The sequence below is a fragment of the Mobula hypostoma genome, chromosome 2 (genome assembly GCF_963921235.1).
Source record: "Mobula hypostoma chromosome 2, sMobHyp1.1, whole genome shotgun sequence".
Classification (NCBI taxonomy): domain Eukaryota; kingdom Metazoa; phylum Chordata; class Chondrichthyes; order Myliobatiformes; family Myliobatidae; genus Mobula; species Mobula hypostoma.
The window spans coordinates 72,389,925-72,412,083 of NC_086098.1; the positions used below are offsets into that span (position 1 = coordinate 72,389,925).

At 40.7% G+C, this 22,159-nt stretch overlaps 1 protein-coding gene across 2 annotated transcripts in view; it reads left to right on the forward strand.

The window, feature by feature from the left end:
* Window positions 1-19,083, forward strand: part of sh3yl1 (SH3 and SYLF domain containing 1) — a 120,109-nt gene extending 101,026 nt beyond the window's left edge. Inside the window, exons 10-11 of one of the 2 annotated variants that reach the window (XM_063038536.1) lie at window positions 3,473-3,526; window positions 16,828-19,083. In XM_063038536.1, the coding sequence (XP_062894606.1) occupies window positions 3,473-3,526; window positions 16,828-17,033 (260 nt within the window). In that variant the 3' untranslated portion in view covers window positions 17,034-19,083. The remainder of the gene's footprint in view (window positions 1-3,472; window positions 3,527-16,827) is intronic. The other variant, XM_063038533.1, reaches the window with a different exon arrangement.
* The last annotated feature ends 3,076 nt before the right edge of the window (window positions 19,084-22,159 follow it).

Below are 22,159 nucleotides of genomic sequence, written 5' to 3' on the forward strand. Positions count from 1 at the left end.
CCTTACTATCCTTTTGCTGTTTATATACCTGTAGAAGCTCTTTGGATGATCCTTCACTTTGACTGCCAAAGCAACCTCATTTCTTCTTTTAGCCCTCCTGATTTCTTTCTTAAGTTTTTTGCACTTTTTATACTCCTCAAGTACCTTATTTGCTCTCTGTTTCGTATACATGTCATACATGTCTCTCTTCTTTTTTATTATAGTTCCAGTATCCCTTGAGAACCAAGGTTCCTTATTCTTATTCACTTTGCCTTTAATCCTGACAGGAACATACAAACTCTGCACTCTCAAAATTTCTCCTTTGAAGGTCTCCCACTTACCAATCACATCCTTGCCAAAGAACAACCTGTCCCAATCCACGCTTTTTAGATCCTTTCTCATTTCTTCAAATTTGGCCTTTTTCCAATTTAGAACCTCAACCCGAGGACCAGATCTATTTTTATCCATGATCAAGTTGAAACTAATGGTGTTATGATCACTGGAACTAAAGTGTTCCCCTGCACAACTTCCATCACCTGTTCTAACTCAATTCCTAGTAAGAGATCTAATATTGCATCCTCTCTAGTTGGTACCTCTGTATATTGATTTCGAAAACTTTCCAGAACACATTTTACAGACTCTAACCCGTCTGGACCTTTAATAGTGTGGGAGTCCCAATCAATATGTGGAAAATTAAAATCCTCTACTATCATAACTTTATGTTTCCTGCAGTTGTCTGCTATCTCTCTGCAGATTTGCTCCTCCAATTCTCGCTGACTATTGGGTGGTCTATAATACAACCCCATTAATGTGGTCATACCTTTCCTGTTTCTCAGCTGCACCCATATGGCCTCAGTAGACAAGCCCTCTAATCTGTCCTGCCTGAGCAGTGCTGTAATATTTTTCCTGACTAGCAATGCCACCCCCCCGCCCCCCACCCTTCATCCCTCTGCCTCTATCATGTCTGAAACATCGGAACCCTGGAACATTAAGCTGCCAGTCCTGCCCCTCCTCTAGCCAAGTTTCATTAATGGTTATAATGTCGTAGTTCCATGTGTCAATCCATGCCCTCAGCTCATCTGCCTTCCCCACAATACTCCTTGCATTGAAATAGACGCACCTCAGAAGATTATTACCACCACACTCAACCCTTCTATTTGTGACTTTGTATGAACTTTTAACATCATTTATTTTCACCCCTGCTCCACTATCTGCTCTGGCACTCTGGTTCTCGCCCCCTGCAAATCTAGTTTAAAGTCTCCCCAATAGCACTAATAAACCTCCCTTTAAGCATATTGGTCCCCTTGTAGTTCAGGTGTAACCTCTTGTACAGATCCCACCTGCCCCAGAAGAGGTCCCATTGATCCTGAAATCTGAAACCCTGCCCCCTACACCAGTTCCTCAGCCAAAGCATCCTATTCTTACCCTCACCAGCACATGGCACAGGTAGGAATCCTGAAATTACCACCCTCGAGGTCCTGCTTTTTAACTTCCTACCAAGCTCTCTATACTCACTCTTCAGGACCTCCTCACTCTTTCTTCCTATGTCATTGGTACCGATGTGCACCATGACATCTGGCTGATCACCCTCCCACTTCAGAATGCTGTGCATACCATCAGAGACATCCCTGACCCTGGCACCCGGGAGGCAACAAATCATCCGGGAGTCTCTGTCATGACCTCAGAACCTCCTGTCTGTACTTCTAGCTATTGAGTCCCCTATCACTACCGCTCTCCTCTTCTTCCACCCTCCCTTCTGCACTGCAGAACCAGACTCAGACAAAGAAATGGCAGACAAACTTAAGTATTTTGGAGCAGATGTCACTGTGGAAGATTCTGGCACTATGCCAGATATTTGAGAGGTGGAAGTTAGTGTCATTGCTATTACGAAGGAGAAGGTGCTTTGGAATCTGAAAGTTCAAAAGAGTAGATAAGTCACCTGGGCCAGATAGAATACAACCCAGTGTTCTGAAAGGTAGCTGAAGTGATTGTGGAGGCACTAGTAATGATCATACAGGAATCACTAAATCTGGAGTTGTTCCAGAAGACTGGAAAATTGCAAATGTCACTACTGTTTTAGAATGGAGGGAGGCAGAAGAAGGGAAATGTAGGGCAGCTGGCCTCACTACAGTGGTTGAGAAGGTGTTGGATATAATTATTTAGGATGAGGTTTTGGACTACTTGGAGGCACATGATAAAGTAGGCCAAAGTCAACATGGCTTCCTTAAGTGGAAATCCAGCCTGACAAATCTGTTGGAATTCTTTGAGGAAATAACATGCAAGGTGGACGAAGGAGAGTCAGTAGATGTCATTTCCTTGGATTTTCAGAAGGCCCTTCACAAGGTGCCACACATGAGGGTGCTTAACAAGATAAGAGCCCATGGTATTAAAGGAAAGACACTAGCATGGATAAAACATTGGCTGACTGGCAGGAGGTAAAGAGTGGGAATAACAGAGGCTATTCTAGTTGGCTGCCAATGACTAGTGATTTCTGCAGAGATTGATATTGGGACCACTTCTTTTCACATTATATGTCAATGATTTGGATGACAGAATTGATTGATTTCTGGCCAAGTTTGCAAAAGATACAAAGGTATGTGTAGTGATAGGTAACGTTGAGGAATTAGAGTGTCTGTAGAAGGACTTGAACGGATTGGAAGAATGGACAAAGAAGTGACAGATGGAATATAGTGTAGGGAAGTGTTTAGTAATAAAGATGTTGGCTATTTTTAAACAGGGAGAAAATTCAAAAATCAGAGGTGCAAAGGGACTTAGGAGACCTTGTGCAGGATTCCAGAAAGCTAAGCTTTCAGATTGAGAGAGTGGTAGGGAAGGCAAATGCAATGTTACATTCATTTTGAGTGGACTAGAATGTAGGAGCAAGGATGCAATGCTGATGCTTAAAAGGCTTTGGTTGGACTGCATTGGAGTGTTGTGAACAGTTTTGGGCTCCTCGTCTAAGAAATGATGTGCTGGCATTAGAGAGGGTCCAGAGGAGGTTCACAAGAATGATTCCAGGAATGAAAGGGTTAACGTGTGTGGAGCTTTTGACAACTCTGGGCCTGTACTTGCTGGAGTTAGAATAATGAGGTGGGGATCTCATTGAAACCTATCAAATATTGAAAGGCCTCAGTAGGGTAGATGTGGGGAGGATGTTTCCTATCGTGTGTGAGTTATGGCACAACCTCAGAATAGAGGGATGTCCATTTTGAACAGAGATGAGGGGGAATTTCTTTAGCCAGAAGGTGGTGAACATGCAGAATTCATTGCCACGGACGACTGTGGAAGCCAAGTTATTAAGTATTTTTAAAATAGAGGTTAATAGATTCTTGATTAGTCAGAATGTCAAAGGTTACTTAAGAAGACAGGGGAATGGGGTTGAGAGGGATAATAAATCAGCCATGATGGAATGGCAAAGTAGACTCGATGAACCAAATACCCTAATTCTGCTCCTATGTCTTATGGTCTAATATTTTCTTTCCTTGATTCAAAGTGGAGCCAAGTTCCAACGGCAATCTTTATCCACGTCTACCAAGCTACCGATCTGGTAAGTTAAATCTTACAGAAAACAAGTTTTAAATATATATGCCTTACCAAATCAAATTATCCTTTGAACCTAGTGAGATAGCTTAATAATGACTTCAATTTATGGTTCACCTTTATAATGGAGTGATTGAATGCACTATCAACTTTTACTACATAACAGAATTAATGATGGGAGTAGAGGTCTTAGTTATTGAAATTATCATTCACTTTAACAGTTAAAAAGTTCCAGCAGCAAATGCCTGATCTCCCTATACATTCATACTGTATCAGCTGATTCTGCTGTAATTTAATTTACACATTTGCAGATTATATCACTGTAGTGGGCTGTATCTCAAATAACAAAATCAGAGTAAATGAGGGAGATAATAAGCCTAGTCTCAAGGTATCATGACAGTAACTTTTCCCTCATTGTCAGTAAAGCAAGAGAGCTGGTTATTGACTTCAGGAAGGAGGGTGGTGGTCAATCTCCTGTTTACCTCAATGGTGCCAAGGTTCAGAGGTTGATAACTTCAAGTGGCTAGAAGTGATGACCACCCTGGCTGGTGTGTTTTCTTGGCCACAGTATATGGTTTGACCAGACAGGCTATTTGTGATGTTAGATCTCACTTCAAGGAATTTGGAGATGTTTTTGCGTGAAACTAGAGAGTTGAATGGGGAGCTGTAATCAATAAACAATAGTCAAACATAAGTGTCTTTATGACCAAGTACTCCAAGGATGAGCGTAGGGCTGGGGAGATGGTGTCCATCATGTGCCTGATACACCTTTTGGCAAATTCAGTGGGTCAAAGCTGTCTGGGAGGCAGGAGATGATCAGCCACCTGAAGCACTTCATCAATGAGCTACCAGTCTGCAGGTGTTGGAATGTGCGAGGTAAGTGGAGGACCTGGAGGAAACCCAAGCGGTTTCATGCAAGGCATAGCAATTCCATGAAGAAAGCATCCTTGATAAGGATTAAACATGGGTCTCTGACATGGCAATGCTACAGATCTACAATTTGCACCACCATACTGTCCTATGACTCTATGGCTTCCTTCTGTGTTGTAAGAAAATATGGGTCAGCTAGCTAAGGCAACCATTTGTAGATTCCAATGATACTGTCATACGCTCACCAGCAGGTACCATTATTTAAGAAAATGAGAGAAAGCAATGCATATTTGAGCATTAGCACTTCCAACCAGTGTTGATTTTACCTCTTAATTCTCTTTCACATGAATTACCAAATCCAGATTCTACCTAGGCTCTTAAGTAAACATAAAATTTTAGTTAAGAACGTATGTCAAAGAAGAAAGACTAAACCATTAAGCCCTTCTCGGCAACTCGGCCGTTCAAAACGATCCTGGCTCAAAACCTCAATGCCATTTCCAAATACTGATTACGTAAGGCAACACAGTAGAGCTACTAGATGTTTCAGTCCCTATGGTAAGTCGGCACTCTCGATGTTGGCAGTGGGTTTGGAGTGGTGACAAGGAGGAAGGGTAGGTACGTCACCGGGGTCATCAGGTGGGCACCCTCCTTCTTTGACGTTTCGTTGATAAGCCCACGACGTCTCCAGAGGGCTCAACGGTGCTACTTTCCGTCCCAGATACACCCCCCTCAGTTCCATACCCTCCTGTCTTCATCTTGCAGCCCAGTCATTGTCTTCCTTTTAATCCAAATCCAATTGCTGCTTTCTTCTGCTGCATTTGACAAGGACTTGATTGCTTGTTGGAGGGAGTGACCCCTCACCCCCATCTTCTTCAATAGACTGGTCGTAGATGAAGCAACAAATCCCCTGCATCCCACTCCTACAGGGAAAATCTTGGTCTTCCAGCCATTCTGGGCAGATTCAGTTGCCAGTTCAGAGTACTTGGTGTTTTTCCTCTCATAAGGTAGTGCAATTAACAGAGTTGCAGTTGAATAGATCCAGTGACCCAAGTTCATTCACAACATCCAGTGCTATCTACATGGAATTTACACTTTCTGCCTATGGTTTTTTTTGGTAACATTAGTTTCTTTCCACATTCAAAGTTGTTGGTAGGTAGTGTGCAAGGATTTCTGAGATGAAATGCAGCCAAGATAATTCCTTGTTTTTCCTTCCTTAGTACTCTTGTATACTTGACATTGATTCCTGGTTTAAATTAGGCAGTATTAGTGCTCTAGGTCAGCATCAAAGTAAGTGTTAATTTCTCTATTCCAAGTCTTGTAGGCTGATGTTTGAATGGTTAAAACCAAAATGGAGAAGTTGTTTCATTATGATGGAGATCTTTTGAATTACTCTCACAAAAATTTGCATCACATAATTTCCCTTTAAGCAATGTGCTTTTAAATCAAATCAGAAAAAAAAAGAAAGCTTCCTTCAACGGAAAATACGACAAGTCCTACATAAAATATGTCTTTATTGCAACTGGTGACTCGCATGCTCCAAGCCCCCTGTGTGTGGTATGTGGGGACAAGCCGTCTAATGAGGCAATGAAGCCCTCAGAACTGCTTCAGCACCTTGAGTCCAAACACCCTGCACTTAAAGACAAACCTGTTGAGTTTTTTGAACAGAAAAAATATGAGCAAGCGGGACAGGAGCAAGTGCTGAGAGCCACCACCTCCACAAATGCTGCTGCTCTGAGAGCGTCGTACTTAGTGGCTAGCCATATTGCTAAGGCTAACAAGCCTTTCACTGTTGGTGAAGAATTGATTCTGCCTGCTGCCAAGGATATGTGCCATGAACTGTTGGGAGAAGCTGCAGCTAACAAGATGGCACAGGATTCTCTTTCAGCTACCACAGTTTCAAGGAGAATCGATGACATTGCGGAGGGCATCGAAGCACAGCTGTTGGAACGGCTTAACGAGTCTGGTTTCACTACCTGAGTCAAAGAGGTTGCCCTGAATGCCAGTCTACACACTGTGTCACACACAGGGAAATGCTGGCTAGCCAAAAAATGTCACCTGATCTTAACAGCTGTTTGAGCATGTTGTTGAAGTTATCAATCACATCAAAGCAAAAGCTCTTAACTCACGTCTGTTTGAGCAGCTTTGCGAGGAAATGGATGCAGCACAAACGCCTTCTCTTACACACTGAAGTCAGGTAGCTATCACGGGGGAGAGACCTGGCCAGGGTTTTTGAGTTGAGAGAGCAGCTACAGAGATTTCTTTCAGGAAAGAAGTCACCACTGGCAGCACACTTCAGTGATGAGGAGTGAATAGCAAAACTCGCTTATCTGTGTGACATCTTCAAACTGCTCAATGAAGTCAATTTGTCACCTCGGGGGAATGACAACTGTCTTCAAGTTGGCAGATAAAGTGTCTGCTTTCAAAGCCAAACTGGAACTGTGGGGACGGCGAGTGGATAAGGGCATATTTGACATGTTCCCAACATTAGCTGGGAATTTGGAAGAGACTGAGGCTCAAAGCTGGTGCGCTAGCACCTATCTTCGCTGTCAACAGAATTTGAGCGTTACTTCCCAGCCACAAATGATCCAAGACGTGCAAAGGAATGGGGCTGTGACCCATTTGTGAATGTCCCTGCTGAATCATCCACATCAGCGCAGGAAGAAGATCAACTCTTCGAGCTTGCAAATGATGGTGGACTGAAAAGTATGTTTGACATAACATCTCTGCTGACATTCTGGATCAAAGTCAAGGCTGAATATCCTGAGATAGCCACCAAAGCACTGAAACCATTGTTTCCATTTCCAACATCGTATCTCTGCAAAGCAGAGTTTTCTGCAATGGATGCAACGAAAAGTAAATTGCAGAATAGACTGGAGAAAAGGTACCCCCTTATGACTTATAATTGACTTATCACTATATTCATGCGAGGAAAATATGCACTTTGTGTTTAATACTAAATCTGTTAGATAAACTCTTTTAGAAGCAAAATTGAGTGTATTAGCCACTGATAAGTGACTTATAGTTGACTTATCATCTATATTCCGGTCATGATTAACAACCCCCCCCCCCCCGGTCGGCCGGTCCGCAAGAATATTGTCAATATTAAACTGGTCCGCGGTGCAAGAAAGGTTGGTGACCCCTGGAGCAGATGGAGCTCATCAGCCTGGGAAGGCAGTCCATCTAAGAGAGATCAGCAAATTTGCTGATGATACAAAGTTTGGAGGTGTAGTGGACAGTGAGGAAGGTTTTCAGAGCCTGCAGAGGGACTTGGACCAGCTGGAAAAATGGGCTGAAAAATGGCAGATGGAGTTTAATACTGACAAGTGTGAGGTATTGTTGGAAGGACAAACCAAGGTAGAACATATAGGGTTAATGGTAAGGCACTGAGGAGTGCAGTGGAACAGAGGGATCTGGGAATACAGATACAAAATTCCCTAAAAGTGGCGTCACAGGTAGATAGGGTCGTAAAGAGAGCTTTTGGTGCATTGGCCTTTATTAATCAAAGTATTGAGTATAAGAGCTGAAATCTTATGATGAGGTTGTATAAGGCATTGGTGAGGCCGAATCTGGAGTATTGTGTTCAGTTTTGGTCACCAAATTACAGGAAGGATATAAATAAGGTTGAAAGAGTGCAGAGAAGGTTTACAAGGATGTTGCCGGGACTTGAGAAACTGAGTTACAGAGAAAGGTTGAATAGGTTAGGACTTCATTCCCTGGAGCGTAGAAGAATGAGGGGAGATTTGATAGAGGTATATAAAATTATGATGGGTATAGATAGAGTGAATGCAAGCAGGCTTTTTCCACTGAGGCAAGGGGAGAAAAAAACCAGAGGACGTGGGTTAAGGGTGAGGGGGGAAAAGTTTAAAGGGAACATTAGGGGGGGCTTCTTCACACAGAGAGTGGTGGGAGTATGGAATGAGCTGCCAGACGAGGTGGTAAATGCAGGTTCTTTTTTAACATTTAAGAATAAATTGGACAGATACATGGATGGGAGGTGTATGGAGGGATATGGTCCGTGTGCAGGTCAGTGAGACTAGGCAGTAAATGGTTCGGCACAGCCAAGAAGGGCCAAAAGGCCTGTTTCTGTGCTATAGTTTTTCTATGGTTTCTATGGTTTTCTATGGAAAACTCTGATTTCAAACCTCCGCTGCCTTGCGGCCATACCCACTCATGGGAAAGGCTTCGGGAGTAAACCCTAAGGACAAATCGGGAGCTGGAGTCCTTCAACCTCGTTCTGGCAACTCCTGTGACGGCACTAGTGCCAAGCAGTATCGGCCTTTGCCCTTCCCTTGGACAATATCGGTGTCGTGGAGAAGGAAGACTTGAAGCATTGTCAACTGCCAGTCTTCCATACAACCTTGCCCAGGCCTGTGCCCTGGAGAGGACACTCCAGTAGACTTTCCAGGTGCAGATCCATGGTCTCGCAAGACTAACGGATGCCACCACCATAATCTGCAGTAACAGAGGTCCCAACATATTAGACTGCTGTTATACTAAGATAAGGAATGCTTACTGTTCCATGCCTAGACTGTATTTCGCTAAATCGGATTACTTGGTTGTCCTCCTACCTGCGTACAGACAAAGACTAACGAGCAAAGCTGCAGAGATTAAGACAACAATGAGGCAGTGCGAGAGGCAGAGGAGTGGGTATGGGATTGCTTTGGTTTGGTGGACCTGGCTATGTTAAGGACTCATCTGTGGATCTGATGAATACTCCACTTTATTAAAGCATTCATCACAGACTTTATTAAAACCAGAAAATCATTCAGAGTCTTCCCCAACCAGAAGCCCTGGATGAACCATGAGATCTATAATGTGCTGAGAGCAAGATCAGAGGTCCAGGTACAATCAATCATCAACAAGCTAAGTGGCAATAACGAACTAAACTTGAATCAATGAAGGATGCTCAACAGTTGTGGCAGGACTTGAACATTATTACCTCTTATAAGGTTAAATCAAGCAACATAGGCGACAACAGGGCTTTGCTTCCTGATGAGCTCAGTGCCTTCTATGTTTGTTTTGACCATCACTCCCATAGGTCCTGATGATCCTGTTATTTTAGTCGCTGAGGCTGATGTGTGAGCAGCCTTCAGGATGGCGAATCCACAACAATCATCCATCCCAAACAGGGTACCTGGCCAAATACTAAAGCACTGAGATCTTTAACCTATTGCTTCGGCAGTCTGAGGTAACCACCTGTTTCATTTATGCTGGTGCCTACGAAGAATGTGGTAACTTGCGTCAAAGACTACTGTCCAGGAGCACTTACATCCACAGTGATGAAATGTTTTGAGAGGTTGGTATTCAAACCTATTAGCACATGCCTGAGAGGCGTCTTGGATCTACTCCAATTTGCCAAATCGAGCAACAGGTCCAGAGCAGATGCCTTCTCACTGGCTCTTTACTCAACCCTGGAACATCTGGACACTAAAGATGCATACATCAGCATGTTCTTTATCAACTACAGCTCAGCATTTAGTACCATAATCCACTCAAAACTAATCAATAAACTTCAAGACCTTGGCCTCAATACCTCCTTGCACAATTGGATCCTCTATTTCCTCACTTGCAGACCTCAGTCAGTTCAGATTGGCAATAACATCTCCTCCATGATGTACATCAGCGCAGGTGTGCCACAAGGCTGTAAGCTTAGCCCCCTGCTCTATTCGCTTTACACTTAGAACTGTGTGGCTAAGGACAGCTCCAATGCTGTATTCAAGTTTACTGATGATACCACTGTTGAAGGCCAAATCAAAGATGGTAATGAGTCAGCACATAGGAGGGAGACTGAAAATCTGGCTGAGTGGTGCCACATCAACAACCTCTTACTCAACATCAGCAAGACCATGGAACTGATTATATATTTCAGAAGGAGGAAACCAGGAGGAGGAAGTCCATGAGCCAGTCCTTATCAAAGTATCAGAGGTGGAAAGGGTCAGCAACTTTAAATTCCTCAGTGTTAATATTTTGGAGGACCTGTCCTGGGCCAAGCACAATAAGTGCAATTGCAAAGAAAGCACAGCAGCACCTCTACTTCCTTAGGAGTTTACGAAGGTTCAGCACGACATGGAAAACTTTGACAAATTTCTATAAATGTGTAATGGAGAGAATGTTGACTGGCTGTATCACAGCCTGGCAGGGAAGATCATATGAGAAGAAGTGAAACAGCCCAGTCTGTCACAGGTAAAGACCTCCCCATCATTGAGCAAATCTACACAAAACGTTGTCGCAGGAAAGCAACATCCATTGTCAGTGATCCTCGCCACCAAGAACATGTCGCTGCTGCCCTCCGGAAGAAGGTACAGGAGCCTCAAGACTTACATGGTCAGGTTCAGGAACAGTTACTACCCCTCATCATCATACTGTTGAACCAAAGGGGATAACTTTACTCAACTTCACTTGACCTATCCCACAACCAATGGACTCACTTTCAAGTACTCTTCATGTTCTTATGTATCGTTTGTTTATTATTATTCCTTCTTTTTGTATTTGCACAGTTTGTTGTCTTTTGCACACTGTTGGGGTGCTCTTTCATTGATTCTATTATGACTATTATTCTATTATGGATTTATTGAGCATGTCCATAAGAAAATGAATCTCAGGGTTGTATATGTTGACATAAATGTACGTCAATAATAAATGAACTTTAAACTTTGAGATCTATAGACTAGTGGTCATTTGCTTCTGTGTACATCTGCTGTGCACAAGTATGTTAGCTGTTTGTGTTAAGTACATTCCAATATTTGAAACTGACTATCAAGAGCATCATTTCATGTTGTAGCATGCTGAGATTTTTATACCAGATTTTGCTATCCATAACTCGTTGTCGGGTTTGCTAATGCATTTTCAAATAGAATTTCAAGTTTTATAATTAATGCTTGGAGCGTGTGATCTGAATGTTGTTTGGTGAAATTAAAACAAAATAAGGGCAAAATAAAGGCCATACTGTTTAGTGCAATTATGGAGAGTGATGTAAATAATACTAAATTACAAATCTCCTTTAAAGTAAAGCGCAAATTTTCAATTGAGGACAAGGGAAGTAGTGTCAGATTGCAGAAAACATTTTCAAGCATCAAAAGGAATTTTAAATATATAAATAAAATAAAATGGATAGTCAACAAAATCAGTACACCATTGAAGCAAAAAGTGACAACTGAAAATATGCAGTAAGAAGTTAGTAAAAGTCTTTTCAAAGGTTTCAAAGGTACATTTAATGTCAGAGAATGTATACAATATATATTCTGAAATGCTTTTTCTTTGCAACCATCCATGAAAACAGAGGAGTGGCCCAAAGAATGAATGGCAGTCAAAGTTAGAACCCCAAAGTCCCCCCCAGCTCCCCTCCCTCCCGCATGTAATTGGCAGCAAGCACGAACCCCCATCCCCCCACCAGCAAAAAAAAGCATCGGCACCCGTCACCGAGCACTCCAGCGTGAAGCAAAAACAACAGCAAAGACATAGACTTGCAGTAATGCAAAGACTACACGTTCACCCCATATTCAACATAAGGGAGAAGGGGATGTCTCAGTTTCACAGCAAGAGAGGAGACTTAACAAACAACTCACTGGTTTATGATGTTAAAAGTCCATTGTGTCGCTTTTTCCAAGCTCTGTTCCCAAAGATCTCAGGTCTCTACCACACAGCCAAAGATCTTCCAGTTCCCACAACACACCAGTTTGTCGGGGCACCAACCTTCGATCCGTCCGTCTCCAGAGCCCTGAGATCCTAGGCTTCCAAAGACGAGCCGAACCCTTTGGCCGCACCCTTGGCATGTCAGATAATGGCCAGTTGTGAAATACCGAGAGGTCAGGTAGCTTAGTGCTAAGTCTGAAATGCTACTGTCTTCAAAGTAATTGCTGCTGTCCTTTGCAACCTGGCTTAACATAGCAAAACTAGAGGGCACTAGAAGTATATTGTTTCCTTTTATTAAACATAGAACAGCACAGAACAGGAACAGGCCTTTCAATTCACAATGTCTGTGCTGACCATATTGCCACTTTAAACTAATCTCATCTGCCTGTACGTGATTTCTATCCATACATCTTCTGCATATCCACATGTCTGCCTAAATGCCTTTTGAACATTGCTATTGTATCTGCTTCAACTACTTCCCCCCTGCATGTTCCAGGCACCTACCATAGTGCAAAAAAAAAATCTTCCCATAAATCTCAATTAGACATACCCCTCTCACTTCAAGGCTGTGCCCTCTAATATTTGACAATGTCACTATGGAGCAATGGCTCTGACTATCTATGCTTCTCATAATTATATACTGTTAGGCTTTGTAAGTAAAAATTTCAAATTTGATGTATGTGTGTACTTTAAATATAAATTGAAAACAGAATTTCCATGGGATTTTCATATCCACTTGCGTGAAGTGACAGATTCATGCATGCATACCAGCCAACTGCGTTTCAAAATAAATATTAATGAAAGTAGTGCATAACATGTGAAGTTAGTTCTAACTACAGTCAAGAATTTCAAGTGTAATTCATGGTGATCTTTATTGCAGCCAACACTGAAGCAGTAAAAATGTCAAAATTTGTCATGGAATTAATCTTATTGAAACATTTCAACATCTGTTTTAAAAAACACAATTTTTCCCCCCATCGGGATTGTTTTCTAATGCTAATTCTTGCCTGCTGGATGTCATTTAAGAAAATCAATTCTATATGTGATCTTAAGAATAACTTAGAGGTGAAATAATTAGATGCATCTGTATTAAATTGACACTAAATCTAAATATGCTGTAAATTTACCTAATAAAACTTTAAAATGCTAAGAATAAAGCTAAGAAACAATTATTTAAATTGCATACAGCATACATCAATTATCTGGCCTAGTTACTCTCTGCAAGTAGTCATACTCTATTCAGCTCCTCCAACCTACATTGCCTCCTTTATAGCAGTGGGACAAGCCCAGATGAGATGCCCAGTTTGCAGTGTTCTGTGATGGCCATCCCAAGCTCCCAGTTGCATATCATTTCTATTCTCCTTCCCATTCCCACATTGACCTGTCCACTCTCAGCTTTCTTCATTGTCCAGTGGCAAACCAGAGAAATAACACCTTATGTTCTACCTGAGTAGTCTACAATCCATTGATATGAACACTGAAATTTTATAATTTTAGGTATCCCTTATTTCCTGTGATACTGCCTAATTAGGCTTGATAGTCTGTTATTGCATGCAAGCTAGGCCACAATCACTACGTGTTTGTGTGGCTAGTGTGAAGCTCAAGCTTGGGCTGATATTGCCTCCTGCATCCCCAAGCGCTTTGCGAAAGTCAAACATAGATTTCCTGTATATCTCGTAATCGCCCAACTTGAAAGCTGCAGAACTGAATTTCAGGAGACAGTGTATTTCTCAGTCTGTCTGTGACTTCCAGTTAGGGAATACTTGCATCGGCTTCTTTGATGCATAGTCCTCTAATCACTGATGAAGTCTGTGTCAAAGGTGGCGTACTCATTTAGGTTGGCTGCTGAGTTCTTGAATCTGGACTAGTCCACTGACTCAAAACATTCATTTAGGATCTCATCGACTGTGCCTATAAGCAGTATTCACCCCCCCCCCCCACTTGAAAGATTTTATGTTTTATTATTTTATAACATTGAATCACTGTGGATTTAATTTGCCTTTTTTGATACTGATCTACAGAAAAAGACTCTTTTTGTGTTGAAGTGAAAACAGATCTCTACAAAGTGATCTAGATTAATTACAGATAGAAAACACAAAATAATTGCATAAGTATTCACACCCTTCAAGTCAGTATTTAGTAGATGTACCTTTGGCAATAATTACAGCCTTGAGTCTGTGTGGATAGGTCTCTATCAGCTATGCACATCTGGACACTGCAATTTTTCCCCATTCTTCTTTACAGAACTGCTCAAGCTCTGTCAGATTGCATGGGAATCGTGAGTGAACAGCCCTTTTCAAGCCCAGCCACAAATTCTCAATTGGAGTGAGGTCTGGAATCTGATCTGGTCACTCCAGGGCATTAATGTTGTTATTTTTAAGCCATTCTGTGTAGCTTTGGCTTTATGCTTGGGGTCACTGTCTTAATGGAAAACAAACCTCCCAAGTCTCAGTTCTCTCAGACTGAATCAGGTTTTCCTCCAAGATTCCCCTGTATTTTGCGGCATTCATTTTACCTTCTACCTTCACAAGCCTTCCAGCTTGATGGAGCCACCACCATGCTTCATGGCAGGGACGGTGTGTTTTTGATGATGTGTGGTGTTTGGCTTATGTCAAACAACATTTAATCTGATGACCAAAAACCTCAAATTTGGTTTCATCAGACCATAGAACCTTCTTCCAGCTGACTTCAGAGTCTCCCACATGCCTCTGGCAAACTCTAACCAAGATTCCATGTGAGTATTTTTCAACAGTGGTTTTCTCTTTGCCACTCTCCCATAAAGCTGTGACTGGTGAAGTTCCCGGGCAACAGTTGTTGTATGCACATTCTCTCCCTTCTCAGCCACTGAAGCTTGTAACTCCTCCAGAGTTGTCATAGGTCTCAGTGGCCCCCTCACCAGTCCCCTTCTTGCACGGTCACTCAAGTTTCTGAGGACAGCTTGCTCTAGGCAGATTTGCAGCTGTGCCATGTTCTTTCCATTTCTTGATGATACTGTACTTTACTGTACTCCAAGGGACATTCAGTGACTTGGAATTACTCTTGTAACCATATCCTGATTTCTGCTTTTCAATAACCCTTTTGCAGAGTTGCTTGGAATGTTCTTTTGTCTTCATGGTGTAGTTTTTGCGAGGATACTGACTCACCAGTTCTTGGAAAACTGTAAGGTCTGAAAGTAGATAAGCTGCCTGGAGCAGACAGTGTATACTCCAGGGTTCTGAAAGATGTGGCTGAAGAGATCGTGGAGGCATTAGTAATGATCTTTGAAGAATCACTAAATTCAGGAATGGTTCCGAAAGATAGGAAAATTACAAATGTCACTCCACTCTTCAAGAAGGGAGAGAGGCAGAAGAAAGGAAACTGTAGGCTAGCAAGTCAGACCTCAACATATACTCCTATATCTTATGGTCTAATAAACCAATTGCTAGTGAATGTTCGCTTGAGAGTGTGTGCACTGCTTGTTCACTTCTATTTCCAATGGATTTAGAAGATGTTGCAGATACACCGGAGAAGGACACTGTATAAATTGGCATCAGGATCGGCATATCATTGGCCAAAATGGCCTGTCCAGTGTTTTACTGTTCTATGTTCTAACAAAAAGAACAAAAAAATTATACCATATGATACCTTGTTGATGCTCACCCTCCTCACCGAAACTTGCGTTCATCAAAGTCTGCACACAGTTCAAGAGAAAGTGTTCTCAGTGTGAAGATGATTTTATACTTGCATACAAGTCATGGACAAATGCAGCTAATAGATTAAAAAGTATTAAATTTTGTTAGCAGATAGGATATGTCTCACTGTTAGAGAGAAACAGAGGATATCAACCCGCTTCAATGAAGTTAATATCAAAGAAAACATAATATTTTCCAAAGAAAACCAGCTTTCCGGGAAGAAAAAAAAGGAGTGAACTACAAAGTGAAGCCATCTTCAGCCAAGCAATTACCTCCCAATCCATAATTTGGAGGTATCAGTAGTACACACTGCAACAATTCACTAACAATATGTGAGAGTCACAAGGGCTGCAAAGTCAAGGAAGTGCAAGTTTACAGCCATAATAGTGGAAAATGGTGAAAAACATGTTTGGGCTTCAAGTCATAAGAAGTAAGGGGGTGCAGCTGGTACCACCAGGGAATGGAAAAGTACTAGTGCCAGGGATTTTGATGGGTATAAAACGGGACACTTTCTTTTGCAAGTCAGAGAGTTTTGTCTTGGGGTCGGTCACAGCCAGTGCTAGGGCTAAGAAGATAAGGGCAAGTACACCAAGTCAGAATTCGAGAGAGGGGAGGAAACAGGCTGCAGGTAAGATTGTCGGATCTGTAGCTCCCTTCTAACCTTCTGCTTAGTGAGCGATTAAGTGTTATTTCGATTCCTGTACTACTACTATAGACTTTTGGTTTTCTTTCTGTATTATATTTGTGCTAATTTTAATAATGTGTTTTCTTGTGGCCTTGAGTGCGCGTGCAGTATGTCCGTTGTTTGCAAATGTGTTTGTGAATACCCTGAGCTATATGTGAAAAAAACACATAACAAATTTTAAATAATTTTTGCTAGAATTCACAAACATGGCCACAAAGTCATCAATTTCATCATCCAAATCAGTAACGTATAACATGAAAAAAAACAGTCCCAACACTGACCCTGCGAAATATCACATCACTGGCAGCCAACCAGAAAAGGCCCCCTTTATTCCCACTCTTTGCTTCCTGCCAGTCACCCAATCTTCTATTATGACAGAATATATACTGTGGATTTTCTAACTCTGTTCAGCTCAAGTATATATATTTATATTCATTTTCTATCTCTCAGAAAATCCATGGGAAAAACCTTTAACAGTGACAGCAATGTATTCCTTTGAGGGACAAGCAGCAGGTGATCTGAGCTTCAATTCAGGTGATGTAATTACAGTGATATCCAAAACTAATTCTCATTTTGACTGGTGGGAAGGACGACTCCAAGGAAAGGTCGGCATTTTTCCAGCTAATTATACATCTGTATCTCAAGAAGGTTGGTAGGTGCCTTCCAAATTGAAAAATGTCACTCATTGTTTTCCTGAATGATTTATAATAACCATATTTTAGAACAAGATATATTTTAGATATAAGATAATTATGCAAAGTTGTCATTTTTTGATCTGTTTGTAAACCAAAACTGAGAGCAAGAGAATTTTAAAAAATAATCAGTATACAGTGCCTTGTAAAGTTATTCAGCCCCCAACCTTTTGTTCACATATATGAATATTACAACTAGGGATTTTGATCAATTTAACTGAGATTTTTTATTTATGAATCAGATGCTTCGTTTTTAGAGCCCAAAAAAACAGGGAAAATTGTAAAGCATGAAAAACAAAAAATTCAAAACCTGAAATGTCAGCAGTTCAAAAATATTCATCTCCCCCCACCCCCCACCCCTTTGCTCAATTGAACCACCTCTTGCAGCTATTTCAGCCAGCTGTCTTCTTGAAAAGTCTCTGTAGTGGTGTTGGACAGCAATCTTGAGATCGTGCCTGAGATGTTCAATCGGGTGAAGGTCAGGACTCTGACTGGGCCACTCAAGAATATCAATTTTCTTCACTTGAAACCACACCATTGTTGCTCTGGCAGTGTGCTTTGGGTCATTGCCCTGCTGAAAGATGAAGTTCCTCCCCAGTTTAAGCTTTCTGGCAGAGGCTAGCGGATTTTTATCCAGGATCTCTCTGGTTTCAGCAGCATTCATCTTCCCAACAAGTCTGACCGAGTTTCCAGTCCCTGCTGCTGAAAAGCATCCCCATAGCATGATGCTATCTCCACCATACCTTACAATAGAGATAGTGTTACCTGGCTGATGCACAGTATTAGATTTATGCCACAAATACCACTTAGTGTTGAGGTCAAAAAGTTCCACTTTAGTCTCATCTGTCCACAAGTCCTTCTTCCAGATCTTTACAGTATCTTCCAAGCGATGCTTTGCAAAGTCTTCATGTTCAGTGCCTTTGAGACAGTCTTTTACCCTTCTCCCAATTTGTGCTTCTGTATTATCATTTCCCTGACTTGTGTTGAATGTTGGTTTGTCTTCATTTTGGTTTCATCTGTTGAAAGTTTATCATACTGTTGGACTTTACAGAGAGAAGGGGTACTTACTCTTATGAATTCATTGAAAACATGTGATCCTCTAATTTTCTACATCAATAAATTGGGTGAGTTGGGTAAGGTGATATATAGCACCTGAGGAAACTTAGCCTAGTAATTTACAAAGGGGGATGAATACTTTTTCAGCCTCACAATATAGGCTTTAAATTTTTAATAAATTATTGACAGTTTTTGGTATTTTTCTTTTGATTTGACATAATACTCAATGTTTTGTAGATTAGCTCAAAAAATCCTACTTAAATATTTTAATTTAGAAAATGAGACTGAAATGTGAAAATAGTTGTGGAGCCTGAATACTTTTTCAAGACACTATAAATACTAAGAATAAATTTACCATTGATATCATCATTGATTTGTTAAGAATTTTGAATGATTTTATAACTTGACTTTTCTAATAATTCTATATGGTGCCAAATAGCATTTGACAAGGGAAAGGTACATGCCACTTTAAATGTAAAATTATATTGTATTTCAAAAGTAGAACTTATAAGAAGTATGTTCTAGATTTGAATTCTGTATTTTTTTAAGAAAACTATTGTGGAGGTGATTGACAATCATCAAACAACAATTAAATAAAGAAGTTTCAATTAATGGTGTAGGTGTAGAAATAATTATAACCATAACAATTTTGAAGTATATGAAACTGTTGATTCTGTGATTTTGCAATTATGACTTTAAACTTATAAGTGTGTTGGGTAATTGTAAAGTATCTCTAAAGCAGAATCTGGTTATTAAATATATGAACAAATAGAACTTTATCATGTAATAAAATGCAACCTTAAAGATTCTTAATGTTGGCATATGATCTGCAAGTGTTTTTTTTTAATGTAAGATGTGAGTTAACTGAAGTCCTTTGTCGAATATATCTCATTTTACAAACACACTCATCACAAGTAACCACCAACTGCTAATAAATGGAATTGCTATAGATTGTCACTCATTATTTGACATGGATATAATTGGTAAAATGTTCAGTTTCTGTCTAAAAAATTGCTATGGCATATTTCTATCTTAATGCAATATATAATACACATTAAGACACCCAAGAAATACAGCACAACCAAACAACTGCTGTGTTAAGTGACACTTAAAACAGCTGATTCAAATACACTAAGATTTATTGATTTCAAGAGAACACCAGCTTAGCTCATATCCATCATTGTCAAGTTCTGTGTAATTTGGCAAGTAGTTATGTCAGGCACTCCAATGTTCCTGTGAGGATTGTTAAAATGTGCCTTTAATAAAAGGAAAGGTACATCGCATCCGGAGTTTCTCCGGTTAGCGGACGATTTGCCTCCATGCCTCTCTGACGTAGTGGGGAATCGTGTACGAGGCAAGTTACAGCAGTGGTTTGCCATTGTCTTCTGCCGGGTGAGTTTCCAAAGAGATCACCAGCTCAGAGGCCAGCACAGATGGAAAGCGAGCAGGGGAGCCGGCTGGCTGGATTCGAACCCGGGACCAATATTCAATAATATTATAATATTTTGATTTTTTTTGTGTGGCATTCTGGGTTCTACCCACAGGGCAAGCATTTTTATCATTGAATTTTTGTTGGTAGGATGTCCTGCCTGTTCAAAGGCTCGGAAGCCATTAGATTTAACTTGAAGAAGCAGGAGGTGATCAGGGAGGTGTACGTCAGAGCTAATGCTTCTTTTCGCTAATTTCAATGCAGGAATGTGTTTCGTGATATCACCCATATCAAGAACAATTACCATGTAGCATACATTTTTGTGTGCATTTCAATTTCCAGTTTATTCTATTTGATGATTGGAAATTAGGCTTTCCTTATAATTTAGGTGAGCAGAAATGACTGGCAAAGTATCAATTGCAAAGCATTTTGCTGCATGCACAATTCACTTAATCATTAACAATCATTCTTGTATCATGTGAGCAGAGATTTATGGCCAAACCAACCTGGCAACATACTCATCTATGCATCCAAATCAAGTTTAATATTACCGGCATACAGTCTCTCATAACATTTGTTGTCTTATGGGAGCACTACATTGCAATACATAGTAATAAAACTATAAATTGCAACAAAAATATATATAAAGATTAAACTAAATAAATAGTGCCAAAAGAAAGGGGAAAAAAGAACTGATGAAGTGTTCATGGTTCATTGCACATTCAGAAACCTGATGACGGAGGGTAAGAAGCTGTTCCAGAAACATTAAATGTCTCTCTTCAGGCCCTGTATCTTCTCCTCAATGGTAGTAATGAGAAGAGAGCATGTCCCAGCTGATGGGGGCTCTTAATAATGGATGCTGCCTTTTTTGAGGCATTGCCTTTTTAAGCTTTCCTGAATGCTCAGGAGGCTTATGCCCATGATCGGAGCTGGCTATGTTTACAACCTCCTGCAGCTTTTTCCAATCCTGTATCATCGCTTCTCCATACCAGATGGTGTTAGGAGTTAGAGTGCTCTCCACAGTACATCTTTAGAAATTTGACATACTTATTCTCCTCAAACTCCTAATGTCACCGTCATGCCTTCTTTGTAATTGCATCAATATGATTGACTCAAAATTGATCCTCGGAGAGGTTGACATCCAGGAACTTGAAACTGCTCACCCTTTTCATTTTATTTCCCTCGATGAAGACTGATGGATGTTCCCTCGACTTACCCTTCTTGAAGACCTCAATCAGTTCCTTGGTGTTACTGAAATTGAGTGCATGGTTGTTGCTGCAATACCACTCAACAAGCTGATCTATCTCACTTCTGTACACCTCCATGTCACCAATTGAAGTTCTACCAACAATAGTTGCAAAATCGACAAATTTATAGACGGCATTTGATTTGTGCTTAGCCACACAGTCTATGGTGTAGAGACTAGAGCGGGGGCTAAGCACACATCAGTGTTGATTGTTAGGGAGGAGGAGATGTTATTTTCAATCCATTTCTCGGTGAAAAAATCAAGGAACCATGCATAAATATGTACATGCAAGCTAACCTGCAGGTGTATATACTAACATGCACACAAATTCTCATATACACACAGCCATGCACAAAACATTGATGCATACATATACACATAAACAAGCACAGGGTCACACATACACACTCACACAAATGCACATACAAATGTATGTATTTATAGATGTGGCTGCATCAAGGAGATAATGCCAGTGATTATGGTCTTATATAAAACAGATGACTGAAATATTCCCACACCCATAGTTGCCCAATCTCCTCACTCAGATCATACCCTCATAGCATTTTCATTTATGAGTCCTAAGAAATATCATCTGACCAACAGCCCCTGTAAATAACCCATGAAAGAAGAATACCATGTCACTGCAGATAATACAACCAACAGCTCAGATCCTGTCATGTCCTGCACAGAAGAGAGTAGTTTAAAAGCAGGACCTGTAGATGATCTTTTAATCTGCAGATGCAGGTAATCCAGAAAAAAAAAACTGTTCATCTAGCAACACTCAACAGATTAGGCAGAATCCATGGAAAGCGAGACAAAGTTACTGAGGCCATTCAGTAATGCTAGGACACTAAGAAATGCTGATAGGTAGAGAGATCTACAATCCAAGTTCATAGATACCTGAAAGTGTTAACGTGAAGTATAAAGTTCAGCGTAAATTAGTTGTCAAAGTACATATATGTCACCATACACTGCCCTAGATTCAATTTCTTGCAGGCATTTACAGTAGATACAAAGAACACAATAGAATCAATGAAAAAACACACAAATAGAGATGGGCAAACATCAAGTGTGCAAAAGGAGACAAACTACGCAACTACAAAATAATAATAATAATGAATAAGTAATAAATAATATTGAGAACATGAGTTTTAAGTTTTTTTAAAGTGTGTCTGTAGGTTCTGGAATCAATTCAGTGTTGAGGTTAGTGACATTATTCACACTGGTTCAGGAGCATGATGATTGAAGGTTAATGACTGTTCTTGAACCTAGTGGTATATCACCACCCATAGCTCTAATCTGCTAATTAAATTTGCCAATGACACTACATTGATTGGCCTTATCTCAAACAATAACGAG